This window comes from Gymnoscopelus braueri (assembly GCF_963280865.1).
Source record: "Gymnoscopelus braueri genome assembly, chromosome: 18".
Lineage (NCBI taxonomy): Eukaryota > Metazoa > Chordata > Actinopteri > Myctophiformes > Myctophidae > Gymnoscopelus > Gymnoscopelus braueri.
Genome location: NC_137618.1, coordinates 39,805,273 through 39,825,401, shown reverse-complemented (window position 1 = coordinate 39,825,401; position 20,129 = coordinate 39,805,273). Strand labels below are relative to the sequence as shown.

At 43.4% G+C, this 20,129-nt stretch overlaps 1 protein-coding gene and 1 pseudogene across 2 annotated transcripts; both read right to left on the bottom strand.

Annotated features, from left to right (window-relative positions):
- Nucleotides 1-9,021: 9,021 nt before the first annotated feature.
- Nucleotides 9,022-10,161, bottom strand: LOC308073365 (leukocyte elastase inhibitor-like; the record flags this gene model as incomplete). The annotated part of the gene is made up of 1 exon (XM_080412234.1): nt 9,022-10,161. The coding sequence occupies one exon, from the start codon at nt 10,159-10,161 to the stop codon at nt 9,022-9,024; it is 1,140 nt and encodes a 379-aa protein (XP_080268360.1).
- Nucleotides 10,162-18,079: 7,918 nt separating this feature from the next.
- LOC308073364 (leukocyte elastase inhibitor-like) lies at nt 18,080-19,218 on the bottom strand (annotated as a pseudogene). Its single transcript has one exon. The product of its transcript is annotated as a leukocyte elastase inhibitor-like (transcript).
- Nucleotides 19,219-20,129: the final 911 nt, after the last annotated feature.

The window sequence follows — 20,129 nt, the reverse complement described above, 5'->3', positions numbered from 1 at the left end:
GAGGTCAGTGCTGAGGGGAAGGCCGGTGATCTTCTCTTTCACTTGGACTTTGCTGGTGCGTGGCTGAAGGTAAGGGGCATGGCCATTTTCTAGGATAGAAGTCTTGAAGGTGTTTACTTGAGCTGGTCTGTGTGCAGTCTGTGCACCTCCAATATATACATCACCAACGATGACCCACCCCAAGTCGAGCCTTTGGGCAAATGGGGCGTTGTGTGGGCCATTGATCTGCTCCCGTGCTTTATGCACTTGCAGTATATCTCTTCCCAACAGCAGAATAATGTCGGCCTTTGGATCGAGGGGAGGGATCTCCCCGGCGATGTGTGTAAGGTGGCTGTGGTGAAGAGCTGCATTTGAGGTGGGAATCTCAGAGCGGTTGTTTGGAACCTGGTTGCATTCCAGAAGTGTTGGAAGTGGGAGACTAATCTTCTTGTCCACTGACTCGATCATGAAACCGCAGGTCCTTCTGCCTGCTGTCTGCTTGAGCCCTGCACACGTCTTCAGTGTGTATGGTTGTGGATTTCCTTTGATATTAAAGAGTTCGAAGAATTTCGATGTAGCCAGGGACCGATTGCTTTGGTCGTCTAGTATGGCGTACATCCGTTTCGATTCCTCACGATGTCCTCTGGGAAATACGTTGACAAGGCATATCTTTGAGCATGCTCTTTCACTCACTCCGTCTTCACACACCTCAGTGCACTTAGAAGTAACTTCGTAATTGTCAGATTCGTCAGGCTCCCCGCCGTGCTCTGAAGCGTGAGAATCTGACCGTGGCCTCCAAGGAGCTGGGCCTGGATGGAATGCTGAAATGTGGTGGTTGCTCTCACATTCCTTACATTGTATTTCTGTTTTACACTCCTTCGCAAGGTGACTTGTGGATGAGCAGCACCGGAAACATATATAATGCTCTTTCAGGAACAGTTTGCGGTCTTCATAGCTCTTCTCTCTGAAGGCTCTGCATGTCTTTAGTGGATGAGGCATGTCACGGTGGATAGGGCATTGCTTGGTGAGATCTATATTTCCTTTTTGAACCTCCTTTTTGTCTGTGGGTGAAACTTGGGTGTTGTGGACTGCTACAGGTGTGCGATCATACTTGTCTGAATGGTCTCTCTTTGCAGGGGTTGACTGGAAGGAGATGGTATTAAAGCTGGGGTCTGTTCTTGCTCTAGCCTCAGTGCGGATGAAGTCCACAAACACACTGAAAGGTGGGAAATGAACTTTGTGTTGAAGCTTATACTTTGACCCAACTGACATCCACTTTTCCTGGATCCCGTGGGGAAGCTTCTCTACGATTGGGCTGACTCCTCTGGAGTTATCTAGGTAGGAAAGGCCAGGTAGGTTGCCATCTAGCTTTGCGGCTTCCACCTCCATCAACAGATCCCCTAGCTCTCTGAGTTTCTGTGGGTCTTTGTATGCCACCTTCGGAAAGTTGTCCAGTTTGGCGAAGAGGGCATGTTCAATGGCCTCGGGTGAGCCATAGGTTTCTTCCAACCTTTCCCATGTCATATTTAAGCCTCTAGATGGGTATCTGATATTAACAGCCTTCATCCTGCGTGCATGCTCGGATGATTGTTTGCCAAGCCACTTGATGAGAATGTCGAGCTCTTCTCCTGGTGAGAGGTCTAGGCCAGCAATGTCACTTAGGAAGGATGATTTCCAGGCCCAATAGTTCTCTGGCTTATCATCAAAGGCAGTTAGCCCTGTCGTTACCATCTGGCAGCGAGCCATGTATTTGGCTAGGTCAAATGTGGTGATTTGGCCACCTTGGTTATGAGTTTCAATAGGGTTGCGGTGGGGTTGGTAGACAGCAGACTGTTGCTGGCTGCGTTCTTGCTGACCGTCCCCATGCTGCTGCTGCAGCTGCCGACTATGTTGACCGGCATCGGGTACGTAGAGTTGTTGGTCGCCCATGCTCGGTTCCACATCGATGTGCCTGGAGCTCACATCTGCACATGTTCACTTGGGAGAACGTTGTGACTTGGAGTGGGGAATGCAGATTGTACATGCACATGTGCACTTGGGAAAGCATTGTGACTTGTAGTGGGCAATGCAAATTTCACTGGACTAGTGTCTTGAGGCCGGTAGAAAATTGTGCTTTTTTCATCCAGGGATGATCTGGCTGGTTGGTGAATGGATTTGACACTGGCTTGATCATTCACATAGTCTGCTGTGCGCTGAAGTTGTTGTTGGAGAGGAACGGGTATTGAAGTACTTTTCGGCAACTCAAGATCTGGTTCCATTAGGCCTGCTTCCATTATTTCTGCCTCAGCTAGAGCAGCATTCATTTCTTTTTCTTGTTGCATAGCTTCTAAGGTGGCCTGGAGACGAGCAGCTTGAACCTTTAACTCTATTTCTTTATTTGAGTAAGCAGCTCTGGCTTGAGCTGCTTGTGCTTTGGCTCTTGCTCGGACGACAGCTATGCTGGCCCTTGAGACTGAAGATTTGTAAGATCCACATGACAATTTAGATGATGTGGAATGATTATCATCATGCTGTAATGCATCTTCCTGCTTGCTTGTAGCCATGATGATGTGGGATGTAGAAGTGAAGACTTAGCTTGACTTGTAAGGTTGAGACTGCAGTGGAGGTGTGCTGTGCTGGCTGACAGCTTGTTGAGTGGGGAATCCTTCCACGCTCTCCTTTCTTCACAGCCTATCCTGTTGCTGTCTTTTCACTGTACTGGTCTCGCCAGCGATAGGTTACCCAGTCAGTTAAACACTCAGTTCAATAATTCAAGTAGAAGCCAGGACTTGTTTTTGAAGCTTTACTGAACCAAAGTGTGAAACTGAAACAAAGCATAAACAATACAATGTTTCAGAATAAAGTATAAATTATCAATTTGCATAGGACAAAGAGGTAAGTATTATGCATACAGCAGGTGATTAGCAGGTGGGTACTAAATGTACTGTAATGTGTGCTCTTTGCACCAATGAGGTAGGTATATACTGTACATAACAGAAGTAACCATAAACAGGTCAGCATAAATAAAAGGTATGCATTCTCATTTAGTTAGAGGCACATTGCAGCCATGGATTCTCTTCCTGGTCTGACAACAACATCCTGTCTAGACAGGAAATTAAGTCAGTACTGATTTTAACATGTAATTGCCAGCAGGGGGCTCCAAAACAACAGTCTATTCGGTCCAGAACAAGTATGCTTTCTTAGCTTTGGCCTTCTGCGCCTTTGCTTGACCAATGTTAGGTGTTCTCAGAGGGACACACACATGCACGGACGGGTGATTTGTACTGGAAGGTACTGTTCCAATCAAGACTGATTGATCCTGTCTTAATCCCCCTTCAAAAAACATGAATGTTTTTTTGAAGTGACACACCTATTTATAGGATTTTATTTCGTCATGCGTCCCTCTAGCCAATCAAAGGCATTGGTGTCAACATATTGACACGTGTCACGTGGAGCTTGACCGATGTTAGCTTGGCTAGGAGGGAGGTGAACACACGGCGGGACGAAGCGAAAACATACTCTCCACCTCCGGCGGAGACAATGATGAGAATGAAATACTGCCACTTAACTCCAAGAGGTGGTTTACAGCAGTACAGGAGGTCTTTTTTTAGCAGAGAAGTGGGTACGACTGTACCTGTCACACCTCAGACACCGTGGCAAAGGTAAATGTTATCACCAACCTTATCATCTTACTGCTTTGAGATGAGCACAGAGCCCTGGATCAGTGCTGGATCTGTCTGTACTAACCTGACTGATCCAGGTTAAAACACCAAGAGGATAAAGACACCTGCTGTCTCACCATAGGGACCAGGGGGGAAATAGATCGCCCCTGCCAGGCCACTCATTTTAGTACAGCTGTGTGTGTGTGTGTGTGTGTGTGTGTGTGTGTGTGTGTGTGTGTGTGTGTGTGTGTGTGTGTGTGTGTGTGTGTGTGTGTGTGTGTGTGTGTGTGTGTGTGTGCGTGTGTGCTTGTGCGTGTACATGTGCCCACGTGCATGTGCGTGTGTGTTTGGGTGGGTGGGTCGGGAGCACATGTGTAGGATTGTGATTGGATTTCCCTGTCTGAGGGACGAAGTGTGAGGTTTCTAACCATGTAGGCATTCTCAGCAGAGAGAGTGCATTCTATTAGACGTGTCTGTAGTGTCTGGTGGCCCACAGAGCAGGGGATGGAGATAAATCCATTCATCCAGGACCTCAGCCAACGTGTTCACTGAACAATGTGGTTCATTAACACCTCCCCACATTCACCTTACACATGCGTGTAAGGTGAATATTTTGGCCGCCGTGAGGCCGATTTGTTTGGAATATTTCCGGGCTGATTTCAGGGTCCGGCTCCCCTCTGCTTGTTCGAGTGACGCACTCTAGATCCGAAAGTTGGCTTAAAACACCCAAACTGTGAACTGTGATTGTTATTGAAACCGTGTGACGTATTCGAATACCGTTTGAACCACGATAAAGTCCCTGTTCTTGTGTGCTGTTTCATGTTTAAATCATGTTTCTATATAACAGTATGCCAGAGAAATGCGTCTCCAAAGTGAGGTGATGTTTTCTGTTTGGGCCCATTGAAAGTTTTTTTTTAAGTTGTTTCTTGCGTATTACTTCCCTGTGGTAACGCAAAACGGCAAGAAATCGTTTCGCTATTGGCATGGCAGGCACTTAATAACCAACATAAAATGTGTAAATAACACCCAATAAACAACTTAAACAAAGTAGTCGCCATTGGAATTAAGAGAGAAAAACTGAAGCAGCTCCGCTGACAATGAAATCAGGATTTCCTCTGTGGGCTCATAGAATGTTTGGCTTTTCACAGCCAAATTAACTGCATTGCACAGCAGTGCCAAAAGTTAACGAAATAAAACAATGATATACAGGTAGTATTTTTTTACTACTTTATCTTATTTACGTTTGTTTTATTTTAAAAATCCTTTTCTAATCTTGAAAAAGGTTATAGGAAAATGGCGGTCCAAATCTCTAAAGATTATTTTTTTTAAATATTTTTTGAAACATTTTAAAAACACAAATCTTGTATGGGGGTCCATGACACCAAATATTTTCAGATGGGGTCTCCTTTAAAATACATATTAATTTGGGGACATGAAAAGGTTTGAGAAACACTGATCCATCCAACCCAGTCAGTGTGTGTTATGTGAATCATCACCCTGGTAGTTTGAATGGAAACAAATAACAGCTCCAGCTGACGTCAACGAACTGTGCCTGGCTGGGTTCAGGCTCGGCCCAGTCCTGGAGGCAGTGGAACTAACTTCTTGGTCATTGGCCTAAAAAGTAACGTTTGTTCTTGGGTTAGTCCTTTTTTGTTTGTTTTTAAGGGTAGATACATAATGTTATCATTTTAACCCAATAAGACCTGAGGAACAAATGTCTTCTAAAACAGTTTTCTGAAAAAAAACGTATGTTGCTATATCAGTGGTGCTTTTTTTTTACTTTTTCATGTCAAGGACCCCCAAAATGATATGTATTTGACCCAAGGGGCCAGCTTGAGATTTTTACATTGACTCCAATACGGAAGAGACAGTTCAGATGAATGGCCTGTAGTTTCGCTGTTTTACCCCTGCTGGTGTCAGAAAGAAAGCGGATGGGTTTTTGACAAACTTTAGACTATTTTTCTAGACAATTTTCTTACCTTAATAAAATGTGTCATAAATACTATACGCTTCCAGTCGCTAGTTTAAAGTCTCCTTTCAATCATCATGATATGCGTTTTGGTAAACTATGGTCCCATTTATTTTAAAATTGACGATAAAGTAGGTTATGCAGGAGGGGCGGGATGATTTGATTGACAAGCTACACAACCAATAGCATTCATTCACCGCCCCCGCTTTTGATTGACAAACTACCCAACCAATAATGGTCTGGTGTCATTCTGCAGGATATGACGCGATATGACGCGATATTGAAAGATGGCGGATTTGAAATTGCTGAACAATCGGCTTCATTTACGGTCTGTAGAGTCTAGGGGCGTAACGCTGTCCATTCTTTTATACAGTCTATGATTTGACCGACGACCCCCATCTCAAAATATTTTGTTCCAGGGACCCCCAGAAGCAAAGATTTCAGTTAAAAATGTTCGCTTAAAAATATATATTTAAAGATTAAGACACATTTTCACGATTTTTCAAAAATAGCAGATCTACAAGCTCATAGCGTGGCACGAAGTGAGCCTAACCCTAACTCTGCTATTTTTGAATTATTCTGCCTACACATACCTCCCAGTATGAGATAATAGGGGAAGGGGATCAAAGTCACGTGATGCCTTTGTTTAGCCCAAAAAAACGTCAGCTGTCCCAAGTGCTTATTGGTCAAAAACACGGATGTGTTTATCAAAGAATAGCCAAAGTATAAAATATTGATTTAAGTGGACAAGTGGTTAAAATATAAAATGACACAGATGCTTTCCCGCTTTTAATGTCCTCAAATCAATATGTTACAAACATGCAGCACGTGATCTCTAAGACCCTAGGCTGTTTCTTTAGCTGTTACAACCTGCATGAGGACAGGTTCTGGTTCGAGAGACAAGGTCAGTGCCTCGTTCACAAAGCAAACACCGGCTGCGCGTTTTTTTTTATCGTGCATGTATTTATCCCCGCCTGCAGTTCCAGCTTCAATGTTTCCCAGCAACTCTGGGGGCCTGTTCTTACAATGGGAGTCTATGCTAGACTAGTGTCGTCACTATCATACTAGATCACGCTGGTAAAACCATAGGCCATTATCTGTCCAATATCGCCATCTTGTGGCCGTTTGGTTTCACTGTATCACCAACTGCTGTAACCTGCATTATAATAATTATAGGATAATGTTACACATGATCACGTCTAAATGAGAGCCATCTTGGTTTCTTGTCTTTCACTTGTTATTTTCACATATTGACTGTTTTCCAAGTTCCGTTGCAAGCGTTTATAAAAGACAGATATAGGCCTAGAGCTTTAGTTTGATTCAGATTAACAGTCATTCTGTTCACTTCAGCTCTACACATTTCAGCCTGCTGCTCAGCAGCCTATTTCATCATCATGTCAGACTGGCATGAAGGGCTCATTCTGGGGAAGTTAGTATGAGTACAGTATGTAGGCTACATATAAATACATACTGTACCATGACACGGATGACATAAAAGGCATGAACATTTGTTTTTAGTTTTTTTTATTATCATTCATTACCAGGGATAGGACTTGTTTTTGCTGTTGTTGTTGTTGATCAATCCACAAATAATAGGATTAGGTTGAGAGTTTTATTACACAGCGTGTAGTAGCAAAGAAAAAAAAGAAAATAAAAAGCAAGACAAGACATGTTGGCTATGCCTATTGCCGAGATCAAACTTCTGACCTCACAGGCATGGCCTGTCTTCAAAACCCTAACAGTTTTCTGAAAAACGTATATTGCTATAGTGTCATCACATGATTTTTAGTGTATAGTGTAATCATCACATGATTTTTCACTTGAAAATGGGTTATTGTCAGTAAACACCACAAAACATGAAAGGCTGTGGTTTTGCATGCAGTGTCTCCCAAATGTCAGCCCTGTAACCTTTCCATAACCTATTCATAATCATTTGAATGCCTATTGGATTATTAACCACTTTCAACCTGGTGTTGTCATTATAGGTGAACAATTTCAAAAGATTTCAAGACATTTCCAAAATAGCAGATCTGTAAGCTCACAGCCTGTCACCTTGTGAGCTTTTGTTGTTGCTATTTTTTAAAGCTTTTTTATAGGGCTTAAGTAGTTAAGAATTAAGCTGGGTACTCAGATTCACAGGGTACTCTAATCAACTTATTCTGAGCTATTTGTCATACTTTTTAGCTGAGTTAGACCACAAAAACATTAATGAATGAATGGGCATGTTGAAAATGACACTGAATAAATGGATTTCCCATAAATGTCATTGTCCAGCAATAAACAGATTATACGGGCAAGCATCCTTCATCATATCTTGAATGTAGGCTACAATGAAAGTAACAAAGACAGAGAGCTCTGAATCTGTCTTGAGAGATTAGTCTTGCCCAAATAAGGGGTTCTATGACATCAGACTAGCCCTAAGGTGGTCAAAAGTATCCATACTTCAATAGGTTTTTGATACCATGTGTGTAAAACAATGCAATTTCCGTTGATGATACATTTTACAGAATCAAAGAAATTTTTTTTTTCTTTTTTTATCCATTTCCGTTGATGATACATTTTACAGAATCAAAGACACTTTTTTTTTCTTTCTTTTTTTTATCCCATGACTTTTTAACCCTTTTTTTCACCCGGTGCCAATTTTCTAAGTGATCCTGGGCACTACACGCCCCCCACCAGCCTAGGGAGCCCAGGGCCGAGCTCATGCCTCCTTCAATGCACGAGAGCCAACTGACCTTCTTGTCACCTGACAGGGGGAGTTTCCCCGGTAGGACGTAACGCGTGGAAGGAACACGTTATTCCAACCAGTTCCTTTCCCCTTCATCAGGCGCCCCGGCTGACCAGGGGGAGGCAGTATAGAGACCAGGATTATTGCATGTTTTTGTGAGGGTGCCTACCCTCGGGGACCACACAGAAAGTCCACACAGAAAGGCCCTTTCGCCAACCCCACCTAGGGTATGGGCGCTGAATCAAAGACATTGACTGATGGTCAATAGTGCACTAGTTTAATTGAAATGCTGAGAATGAAATAAAGTTTAACTAGAAAATGTGCTCCTCGGAGCACAGGTCTCCGCCAGGCGAGGTGGTAAAAGAAAGTACTGTTCCTGATTAATTCTGTCTTACCTATTTATATTACATATTGTGATGGATGTCACGTGAAGCTTGACCAATGTTAGGTGTTCTCAGACGGACACACACACGGAGGGTAAAACATACTCTCCACCATGCCTTCGGCCTGGCGGAGACAAAAATATACACCCCAAATTTGGGTCCCACATTGAGGGGCCTCTAAACAATGCAGAGTCAAGAGCAAATTCACTTACACCATAGGGGCGTGACAATGCTACAAATGTCAGTGTTTGTAGCACGAACATTTTGAGTGAGCATGCAAAACAGTAAACTATCTGTGGTCCAGGTACCCAGGACCCCAACTCAAGGAGGGGAGCAGTATCGGCCTGCAAAGAGGATGCTCATGGTGGGGTTGTGTCGGATGAAGAAGAGGAAGGGGTGGTCAAAAACGAAAGGAATAGGGAGAGAATGCAACGTCATAATGGCAGCAGTGGCGGCAGCTGCCTCAGTGCCCTCCTCGTTCACTTCCACAAAGGCCTTGTGCACCACCTTCTTAAGCACCAGGTTATTGGCTGGAGACATGCCGGAGAAGTCACTCAGTAAGACGTCAAAGGCGTCCACCATGCCCATCTTGATCAAGATGTCTTTCATGTCATATGTCTCCTCCATCTTGAAACGAGGCAGGCCAAGCAACACTGGTTCATCATGATTCATCATGCTTGGATTGGTCCAGTCCATAAACTTGTCATAGGTTAGCTTCTTTTCTAGCTTCTCCAGGCCTGTCGTATTGTCCTCCATCTTAACGGGCAGAAAAACAAGCATGCTAAGGTCTTTCCCCATGTAGGGCAGCTCCAGGACATCACAGTTGACCTTAGGAATGAAGGCATGAGGGAACGTAGCCTCCTGGTACATCATCTTCACGGGCTTGCTTTCAGTCTTGCTGAGTCTGAACTGTTCATCCCTGGTTCTGTCCTCATGGAACAACTTGTCCCACTTGGCTTTAAAGTAGATGGCATTGACTAACACCAGTCTGGTATCTACATCCACCACACCCGGGGCAAGCAAGTCCTTGATTTTATCTTGTGTCTGTTTCTCCACCCAGCTGTTCATTTTCAGCCTGGCTCCTTCTGCGTTGCCAATGAAGTCCACAGGCTCCAGCTGTGCATCATAGTGTTTTCTGGTGGCACTTAAGAACTCCTCAACAAAATGGTAGGACTGCTCTCCATACAGGCGGTTGGCCAGGCTGAGGGCGTAGGACTTCCCCGACATGTTCAGGTCACTCATAAGCTTAGAAAAGTCCATGTGGACGTCATCCTTAAAGTGCAAGACCTCTGACATCTGTGTGGCTGTTTTGCCACGGGCCCCCAGCAGCACCATGGCCAGAGCAGAGGAGATGCTGAGAGGAGAGTAGAACACATTGCCAGTGTTGTTATCTTTTGACAGCTGTTTGAACAGAGACAGGGAAAAAGTGTTGATGGCCGCTGCCAGAGGGGTTGGTGGCATTGTGATCAGTGTCTTAACCAATGTCCAAATGTTATAACTCACACAAAGTCAAACTATTAAAATATAAAAATTGTTTAGCTTATTCTTTGTAAAAAACACTTAAAACCAGTTGACTGTAACCTGTTTGCTTTAGGGGTGTCCAGGAAGAAATCAAATTAACCAGTGATTACTTGACATTACAATCCTGGAATGAGTATTGTGGGACTAACAGAAGAATATAGTTCATCCAGTTTCAACTTCTACTTTAAGGCTCCGTTGGACAGGCAGTGAAATTGGTTGCTACTGTTCACAATAATGCGGTGTGTTCCGGTTTTAAGCTGCTGTTGACACTCGCATCATCACTATGATGTCAGCCATGCTCAAATAAGGAGTTCTGTGTCAGTCCTGCCCCAATCTGGGAACCCATAGCAAAAAGAAAAAAACAGGATACTTTTTCTCAATACCTTTTTTGATACCACATGTGTAAAACATACAGACCTTTGGCTGTATGTATCACGTAACAATCACTGGTGGTTGCAAAGGAACAGAAAATTGCTGCAATTGTGCATATTCAAGTGGATGTAAACAATGTACATACACGTCCAACAAGAGGCGATATAAGTGATACATTATTTTCCGACAGGCAGGAAGGCGGAGATGTTTTCACCCCTGTCCCCCTGTATGTGTGTCTGTCAAATTGGCCTCATGGTGGCACTATATCAGACCAGGTTTTCTGGTTCGAGTTCTTTATTACAATAACTAATGAAGGGGTTTTATTATCAATCTATTAATTCCAGCATTCGCTGGGTGTATTGCTGAGGACCCAAGAAAGTGCAGATGTCGATCAGATGAGCGGTTCGGTTCTCAATGCTGCAAGCACCCATACTGTGGTTCTTGACAATGTTATTAGCAGCAATTCAGGGTGCCAAGCAATCTGTCCATTCCTAATGGACACATACTGTATTCTTAACGGGCACAGGCTCTGAATGGCCCTGCTGCAGAACGGCCAGTGCACTAGTTCAATTGAAATGATGAGAATGAAATACTGCCACTTCACTCCAGGAGGTGGTTTACAGCAGTACAGGAGGTCTTCTTTTAGCAGAGAAGTGGGTACGACTGTACCTGTCACACCTCAGACACCGTGGCAAAGGTAAATGTTATCACCAACCTTATCATCTTACTGCTTTGAGATGAGCACAGAGCCCTGGATCAGTGCTGGATCTGTCTGTACTAACCTGACTGATCCAGGTTAAAACACCAAGAGGATAAAGACACCTGCTGTCTCACCATAGGGACCAGGGGGGAAATAGATTGCCCCTGCCAGGCCACTCCATTTTAGTACAGCTGTGTGTGTGTGTGTGTGTGTGTGTGTGTGTGTGTGTGTGTGTGTGTGTGTGTGTGTGTGTGTGTGTGTGTGTGTGTGTGTGTGTGCATGCGTGTGCGTGTGCGTGTGTGTGTGTGCGTGTGCGTGTACATGTGCCCACGTGCATGTGCGTGTGTGTTTGGGTGGGTGGGTCGGGAGCACACGTATAGGATTGTGATTGGATTTCCCTGTCTGAGGGACGAAGTGTGAGGTTTCTAACCATTTAGGCATTCTCAGCAGAGAGAGTGCATACTATTAGACGTGTCTGTAGTGTCTGGTGGCCCACAGAGCAGGGGAGGGAGTTAAATCCATTCATCCAGGACCTCAGCCAACGTGTTCACTGAACAATGTGGTTCATTAACACCTCCCCACATTCACCTTACACATGCGTGTAAGGTGAATATTTTGGCCGTGAGGCCGATTTGTTTGGAATATTTCCGGGCTGATTTCAGGGTCCGGCTCCCCTCTGCTTGTTCGAGTGACGCACTCTAGATCCGAAAGTTGGCTTAAAACACCCAAACTGTGAACTGTGATTGTTATTGAAACCGTGTGACGTATTCGAATACCGTTTGAACCACGTTAAAGTCCCTGTTCTTGTGTGCTGTTTCACGTTTAAATCATGTTTCTATATAACAGTATGCCAGAGAAATGCGTCTCCAAAGTGAGGTGATGTTTTCTGTTTGGGCCCATTGAAAGTTTTTTTTTAAGTTGTTTCTTGCGTATTACTTCCCCGTGGTAACGCAAAACGGCAATAAATCGTTTCGCCATTGGCATGGCAGGCACTTAATAACCAACATAAAATGTGTAAATAACACCCAATAAACAACTTAAACAAAGTAGTCGCCATTGGAATTAAGAGAGAAAAACTGAAGCAGCTCCGCTGACAATGAAATCAGGATTTCCTCTGTGGGCTCATAGAATGTTTGGCTTTTCACAGCCAAATTAACTGCATTGCACAGCAGTGCCAACAGTTAACGAAATAAAACAATGATATACAGGTAGTATTTTTTGTATTTTTTTTTACTACTTTATTTACGTTTTAAAAATCCTTTTCTAATGTTGAAAAAAGTTATAGGAAAATGGCGGTCCAAATCTCTAAAGTTTTTTTTTTAAATATTTTAAAAACACAAATCTTGTATGGGGGTCCATGACACCAAATATTTTCAGATGGGGTCTCCTTTAAAATACATATTAATTTGGGGACATGAAAAAGGTTTGAGAACCACTGATCCATCCAACCCAGTCAGTGTGTGTTATGTGAATCACCCTGGTAGTTTGAATGGAAACAAATAACAGCTCCAGCTGACGTCAACGAACTGTGCCTGGCTGGGTTCAGGCTCGGCCCAGTCCTGGAGGTAGTGGAACTAACTTCTTGGTCATTGGCCTAAGAAGTTTGTTCTTGGGTTAGTCCTTTTTTGTTTTGTTTTAAGGGTAGATACACAATGTTATCATTTTAACCCATTAAGACCTGAGGAACAAATGTATGTTGCTATATCAGTGGTGCTCAAACTTTTTCATGTCAAGGACCCCCAAAATGATATGTATTTGACCCAAGGGGCCAGCTTGAGATTTTTACATTGACTCCAATACGGAAGAGACAGTTCATATGAATGGCCTGTAGTTTCGCTGTTTTACCCCTGCTGGTGTCAGAAAGAAAGCGGATGGGTTTTTGACAAACTTTAGACAATTTTTCTAGACGATTTTCTTACCTTAATAAAATGTGTCATAAATACTATACGCTTCCAGTCGCTAGTTTAAAGTCTCCTTTCAATCATCATGATATGCGTTTTGGTAAACTATGGTCCCATTTATTTAAAAATTGACGATAAAGTAGGTTATGCTCTAGGAGGGGTGGGATGATTTAATTGACAAGCTACACAACCAATAGCATTCATTCACCGCCCCCGCTTTTGATTGACAAGCTACCCAACCAATAATGGTCTGGTGTCATTCTGCAGGATATGACCAGTGGCGTTTGGTGGATTCTAACGTTGACCGGGCCAGAACCGGGCCAGAACCGGGCCAGAACCGGTTTGACGGCTAAACTGTTTTTTAATGGCCACTCATTAACAATTCGGCAGAATGCAAATGAGCCCCATTTGAAAACAAAGGCGACTTTCTGTGGTCGGCTACAACAGAATAGGGTGAGGGGCTGCTAATGTAGATTTTTTGTTTTTTTCCCCTGGATCTTGCCCCTACACAGGGACAAGCTGGGTTTACAGACCGGGCCATGGCCTCGTTGGCCCCAATGACGATACGCGCCTGGATATGACGCGATATTGAAAGATGGCGGATTTGAAATTGCTGAACAATCGGCTTCATTTACGGTCTGTAGAGTCTAGGGGCGTAACGCTGTCCATTCTTTTATACAGTCTATGATTTGACCGCCGACCCCATCTCAAAATATTTTGTTCCAGGCACCCCCAGAAGCAAAGATTTCAGTTAAAAATGTTCGCTTAAAAATATATATTTATATTCAAAGATTAACACACATTTTCACGATTTTTCAAAAATAGCAGATCTACAAGCTCATAGCATGGCACGAAGTGAGCTTAACCCTAACTCTGCTATTTTTGAATTATTCTGCCTACACATACCTCCCAGTATGAGATAATAGGGGAAGGGGATCAAAGTCACGTGATGCCTTTGTTGATGTGATGCCTTCTTATTGGTCAAAAACACGGATGTGTTTATCAAAGAATAGCCAAAGTATAAAATATTGATTAAAGTGGACAAGTGGTTAAAATATAAAATGACACAGATGCTTTCCCGCTTTTAATGTCCTCAAATCAATATGTTACAAACATGCAGCACGTGATCTCTAAGACCCTAGGCTGTTTCTTTAGCTGTTACAACCTGCATGAGGACAGGTTCTGGTTCGAGAGACTAAGGTCAGTGCCTTGTGTGCGCGTTCACAAAGCAAACCCCGGCTGCGCGCTTTTTTTTATCGTGCATGTATTTAGCCCCGCCTGCAGTTCCAGCTTTGGCCACTGGTATAGCGGCTCGCTTGCCGGCTTCAATGTTTCCCAGCAACTCTGGGGGCCTGTTCTTACAATGGGAGTCTATGCTAGTGTCGTCACTATCATACTAGATCACGCTGGTAAAACCATAGGCCATTATCTGTCCAATATCGCCATCTTGTGGCCGTTTGGTTTCACTGTATCACCAATCTGGGAACCCAAATCCAACTGAAAATGAAAAACAGCGACCTCTGCTGTTTGTTCTATGTCTGTTGGCTCTGGGCGGAAGAAAACGTGACACCAGTGCGCAAGGAAACCGGGGTTTAGAGGTCTGCCTTCAGCTTTCACTTCCGGTGGGTGCCACTATGTTTTCATTCCCACTAACAATATTTCTACACGGAACACTAACACCACTTCTCCCAGAGAACATGGATCGTTTTGGTTATAAGCCCACTTGTTTCTATGATGAAAGAGTAAGTTAAAATGTGAATATCTTTCCGTGGTTTTGTCTGCTCCGCGGACGCTATTGTTAAATTAGTTTGGGTTTGTTTCGAGGGGGAAAGATCGACGGACATGTGAATCCCTCCCACTACATTTGATTGGGTAAAGCGCGGCCTGCTTCCTGATCTGAATGCGCACACGTTATGACGAACCTCCCCGACATATTCCAACGCAGTGCAGAATCTGTTCTTGAGAGATTACTGTATCACCAACTGCTCTAACCTGCATTATAATAATTATAGGATAATGTTACACATGATCACGTCTAAATGAGAGCCATCTTGGTTTCTTGTCTTTCACTTGTTATTATCACATATTGACTGCTTTCCAAGTTTCGTTGCAAGCGTTTATAAAAGACAGATATAGGCCTATAGCTTTAGTTTGATTCAGATTAACAGTCATTCTGTTCACTTCAGCTCTACACATTTCAGCCTGCTGCTCAGCAGCCTATTTCATCATCATGTCAGACTGGCATGAAGGGCTCATTCTGGGGGAGTTAGAATGAGTACAGTATGTAGGCTACATATATATACATACTGTACCATGACACGGATGACATAAATAAAGGCATGAACATTTGTTTTTTGTTTTTTTTATTATCATTCATTACCAGGGATAGGACTTGTTTTTGTTGTTGATCAATCCACAAATAATAGGATTAGGTTGAGAGTTTTATTACACAGCGTGTAGTAGTGTTAACTTATTAATCAAAGTTACGACAGACAACGACGAGTTACAGTCACGTATTAGTTTATTTCAATAGTCAGCCATACATAAGCCAATAACACAAGCTGAAGCAGGCCGCTGCAGGTCTGCCTAGGATTTTACAGGATTCAGGGTCTCTTTATACATGAGATGAATGTCGTCACAGTGTAATCCAAGTACATTCATTAACGTTATTCGTAGAACAATTTACTCATCCGAGAGCTTTGACCTTTCCAAGTCCATGTCACATTGACTGGTCAAACCGGGAACCCCTGTCTTACATTTGCCAGTTCTTGTCTATAAGTAACCTGTTGACTTTAGGCTGGGATATCCTACGGTGCTGTCTCACCATTCATGCATCTTAACTTGTGTGTTTAGGTTCTTATTACTGTGGTGGTCCGTGTATTTTGCAATGAGTCTTTCACAACTCCAGGTATGACATTACGTTACTGAGCGGACTGGGTGAGAGTGTCAGTTTGCAGCAGGCTGCAAACTTTCCCGCCTCTGACTCTGTCCTTCTGTCACCCTGTATCTGACAAGGCCTCTTACCCAGCTCTCTACTAATACATTCAAAAAGTGGTAAACTTCATATATAACACTAAAAGACTATAACAGTAGCAAAGAAAAAAAGAAAAGAAAAAGCAAGACAAGACATGTTGGCTATGCCTATTGCAGAGATCAAACTTCTGACCTCACAGGCATGGCCTGTCTTCAAAACCCTAACAGTTTTCTGAAAAACGTATATTGCTATAGTGTCATCACATGATTTTTAGTGTATAGTGTAATCATCACATGATTTTTCACTTGAAAATGGGTTATTGTCAGTAAACACCACAAAACATGAAAGGCTGTGGTTTTGCATGCAGTGTCTCCCAAATGTCAGCCCTGTAACCTTTCCATAACCTATTCATAATCATTTGAATGCCTATTGGATTATTAACCACTTTCAACCTGGTGTTGTCATTATAGGTGAACAATTTCAAAAGATTTCAAGACATTTCCAAAATAGCAGATCTGTAAGCTCACAGCCTGTCACCATGTGAGCTTTTGTTGTTGCTATTTTTTTAAAGCTTTTTTATAGGGCTCAAGTAGTTAAGAATTAAGCTGGGTACTCAGATTCACAGGGTACTCTAATCAACTTATTCTGAGCTATTTGTCATACTTTTTAGCTGAGTTAGACCACAAAAAAACATCAATGAATGAATGGGCATGTTGAAAATGACACTGAATAAATGGATTTCCCATAAATGTCATTGTCCAGCAATAAACAGATTATACGGGCAAGCATCCTTCATCATATCTTGAATGTAGGCTACAATGAAAGTAACAAAGACAGAGAGCTCTGAATCTGTCTTGAGAGATTAGTCTTGCCCAAATAAGGGGTTCTATGACATCAGACTAGCCCTAAGGTGGTCAAAAGTATCCATACTTCAATAAGTTTTTGATACCACGTGTGTAAAACAATGCAATTTCCGTTGATGATACATTTTACAGAATCAAAGACATTTTTTTTTAATCCATTTCCGTTGATGATACATTTTACAGAATCAAAGACACTTTTTTTTTTTTCTTTTTTTTATCCCATGACTTTTTAACCCTTTTTTTCACCCGGTGCCAATTTTCTAAGTGATCCTGGGCACTACACTCCCCCCACCAGCCTAGGGAGCCCAGGGCCGAGCTCATGCCTCCTTCAATGCACGAGAGCCAACTGACCTTCTTGTCACCTGACAGGGGGAGTTTCCCCGGTAGGACGTAACGCGTGGAAGGAACACGTTATTCCAACCAGTTCCTTTCCCCTTCATCAGGCGCCCCGGCTGACCAGGGGGAGGCAGTATAGAGACCAGGATTATTGCATGTTTTTGTGAGGGTGCCTACCCTCGGGGACCACACAGAAAGTCCACACAGAAAGGCCCTTTCGCCAACCCCACCTAGGGTATGGGCGCTGAATCAAAGACATTGACTGATGGTCAATAGTGCACTAGTTTAATTGAAATGCTGAGAATGAAATAAAGTTTAACTAGAAAATGTGCTCCTCGGAGCACAGGTCTCCGCCAGGCGAGGTGGTAAAAGAAAGTACTGTTCCTGATTAATTCTGTCTTACCTATTTATATTACATATTGTGATGGATGTCACGTGAAGCTTGACCAATGTTAGGTGTTCTCAGACGGACACACACACGGAGGGTAAAACATACTCTCCACCATGCCTTCGGCCTGGCGGAGACAAAAATATACACCCCAAATTTGGGTCCCACATTGAGGGGCCTCTAAACAATGCAGAGTCAAGAGCAAATTCACTTACACCATAGGGGCGTGACAATGCTACAAATGTCAGTGTTTGTAGCACGAACATTTTGAGTGAGCATGCAAAACAGTAAACTATCTGTGGTCCAGGTACCCAGGACCCCAACTCAAGGAGGGGAGCAGTATCGGCCTGCAAAGAGGATGCTCATGGTGGGGTTGTGTCGGATGAAGAAGAGGAAGGGGTGGTCAAAAACGAAAGGAATAGGGCCAGAACGCAACGTCATAATGGCAGCAGTGGCGGCAGCTGCCTCAGTGCCCTCCTCGTTCACTTCCACAAAGGCCTTGTGCACCACCTTCTTAAGCACCAGGTTATTGGCTGGAGACATGCCGGAGAAGTCACTCATTTCGATGTCAAAGGCGTCCACCATGCCCATCTTGATCAAGATGTCTTTCATGTCATATGTCTCCTCCATCTTGAAACGAGGCAGGCCAAGCAACACTGGTTCATCATGATTCATCATGCTTGGATTGGTCCAGTCCATAAACTTGTCATAGGTTAGCTTCTTTTCTAGCTTCTCCAGGCCTGTCGTATTGTCCTCCATCTTAACGGGCAGAAAAACAAGCATGCTAAGGTCTTTCCCCATGTAGGGCAGCTCCAGGACATCACAGTTGACCTTAGGAATGAAGGCATGAGGGAACGTAGCCTCCTGGTACATCATCTTCACGGGCTTGCTTTCAGTCTTGCTGAGTCTGAACTGTTCATCCCTGGTTCTGTCCTCATGGAACAACTTGTCCCACTTGGCTTTAAAGTAGATGGCATTGACTAACACCAGTCTGGTATCTCCATCCACCACACCCGGGGCAAGCAAGTCCTTGATTTTATCTTGTGTCTGTTTCTCCACCCAGCTGTTCATTTTCAGCCTGGCTCCTTCTGCGTTGCCAATGAAGTCCACAGGCTCCAGCTGTGCATCATAGTGTTTTCTGGTGGCACTTAAGAACTCCTCAACAAAATGGTAGGACTGCTCTCCATACAGGCGGTTGGCCAGGCTGAGGGCGTAGGACTTCCCGACATGTTCAGGTCACTCATAAGCTTAGAAAAGTCCATGTGGACATCAACCTTAAAGTGCAAGACCTCTGACATCTGTGTGGCTGTTTTGCCACGGGCCCCCAGCAGCACCATGGCCAGAGCAGAGGAGATGCTGAGAGGAGAGTAGAACACATTGCCAGTGTTGTTATCTTTTGACAGCTGTTTGAACAGAGACAGGGAAAAAGTGTTGATGGCCGCTGCCAGAGGGGTTGGTGGCATTGTGATCAGTGTCTTAACCAATGTCCAAATGTTATAACTCACACAAAGTCAAACTATTAAAATATAAAAATTGTTTAGCTTATTCTTTGTAAAAAAACACTTAAAACCAGTTGACTGTAACCTGTTTGCTTTAGGGGTGTCCAGGAAGAAATCAAATTAACCAGTGATTACTTGACATTACAATCCTGGAATGAGTATTGTGGGCTAACAGAAGAATATAGTTCATCCAGTTTCAACTTCTACTTTAAGGCTCCGTTGGACAGGCAGTGAAATTGGTTGCTACTGTTCACAATAATGCGGTGTGTTCCGGTTTTAAGCTGCTGTTGACACTCGCATCATCACTATGATGTCAGCCATGCTCAAATAAGGAGTTCTGTGTCAGTCCTGCCCCAATCTGGGAACCCATAGCAAAAAGAAAAAAACAGGATACTTTTTCTCAATACTTTTTTTGATACCACATGTGTAAAACATACAGACCTTTGGCTGTATGTATCACGTAACAATCACTGGTGGTTGCAAAGGAACAGAAAATTGCTGCAATTGTGCATATTCAAGTGGATGTAAACAATGTACATACACGTCCAACAAGAGGCGATATAAGTGATACATTATCTTCCGACAGGCAGGAAGGCGGAGATGTTTTCACCCCTGTCCCCCTGTATGTGTGTCTGTCAAATTGGCCTCATGGTGGCACTATATCAGACCAGGTTTTCTGGTTCGAGTTTGTTATTACAATAACTAATGAAGGGGTTTTATTATCAATCTATTAATTCCAGCATTCGCTGGGTGTATTGCTGAGGACCCAAGAAAGTGTGTGATAGTGATATAATAGTGATCCAGTGTGATCCAGTCAAGACAATTCATTAATTTAATAAGTTAAAGTTCATAAGTATACATTTAAAAGCAAATAA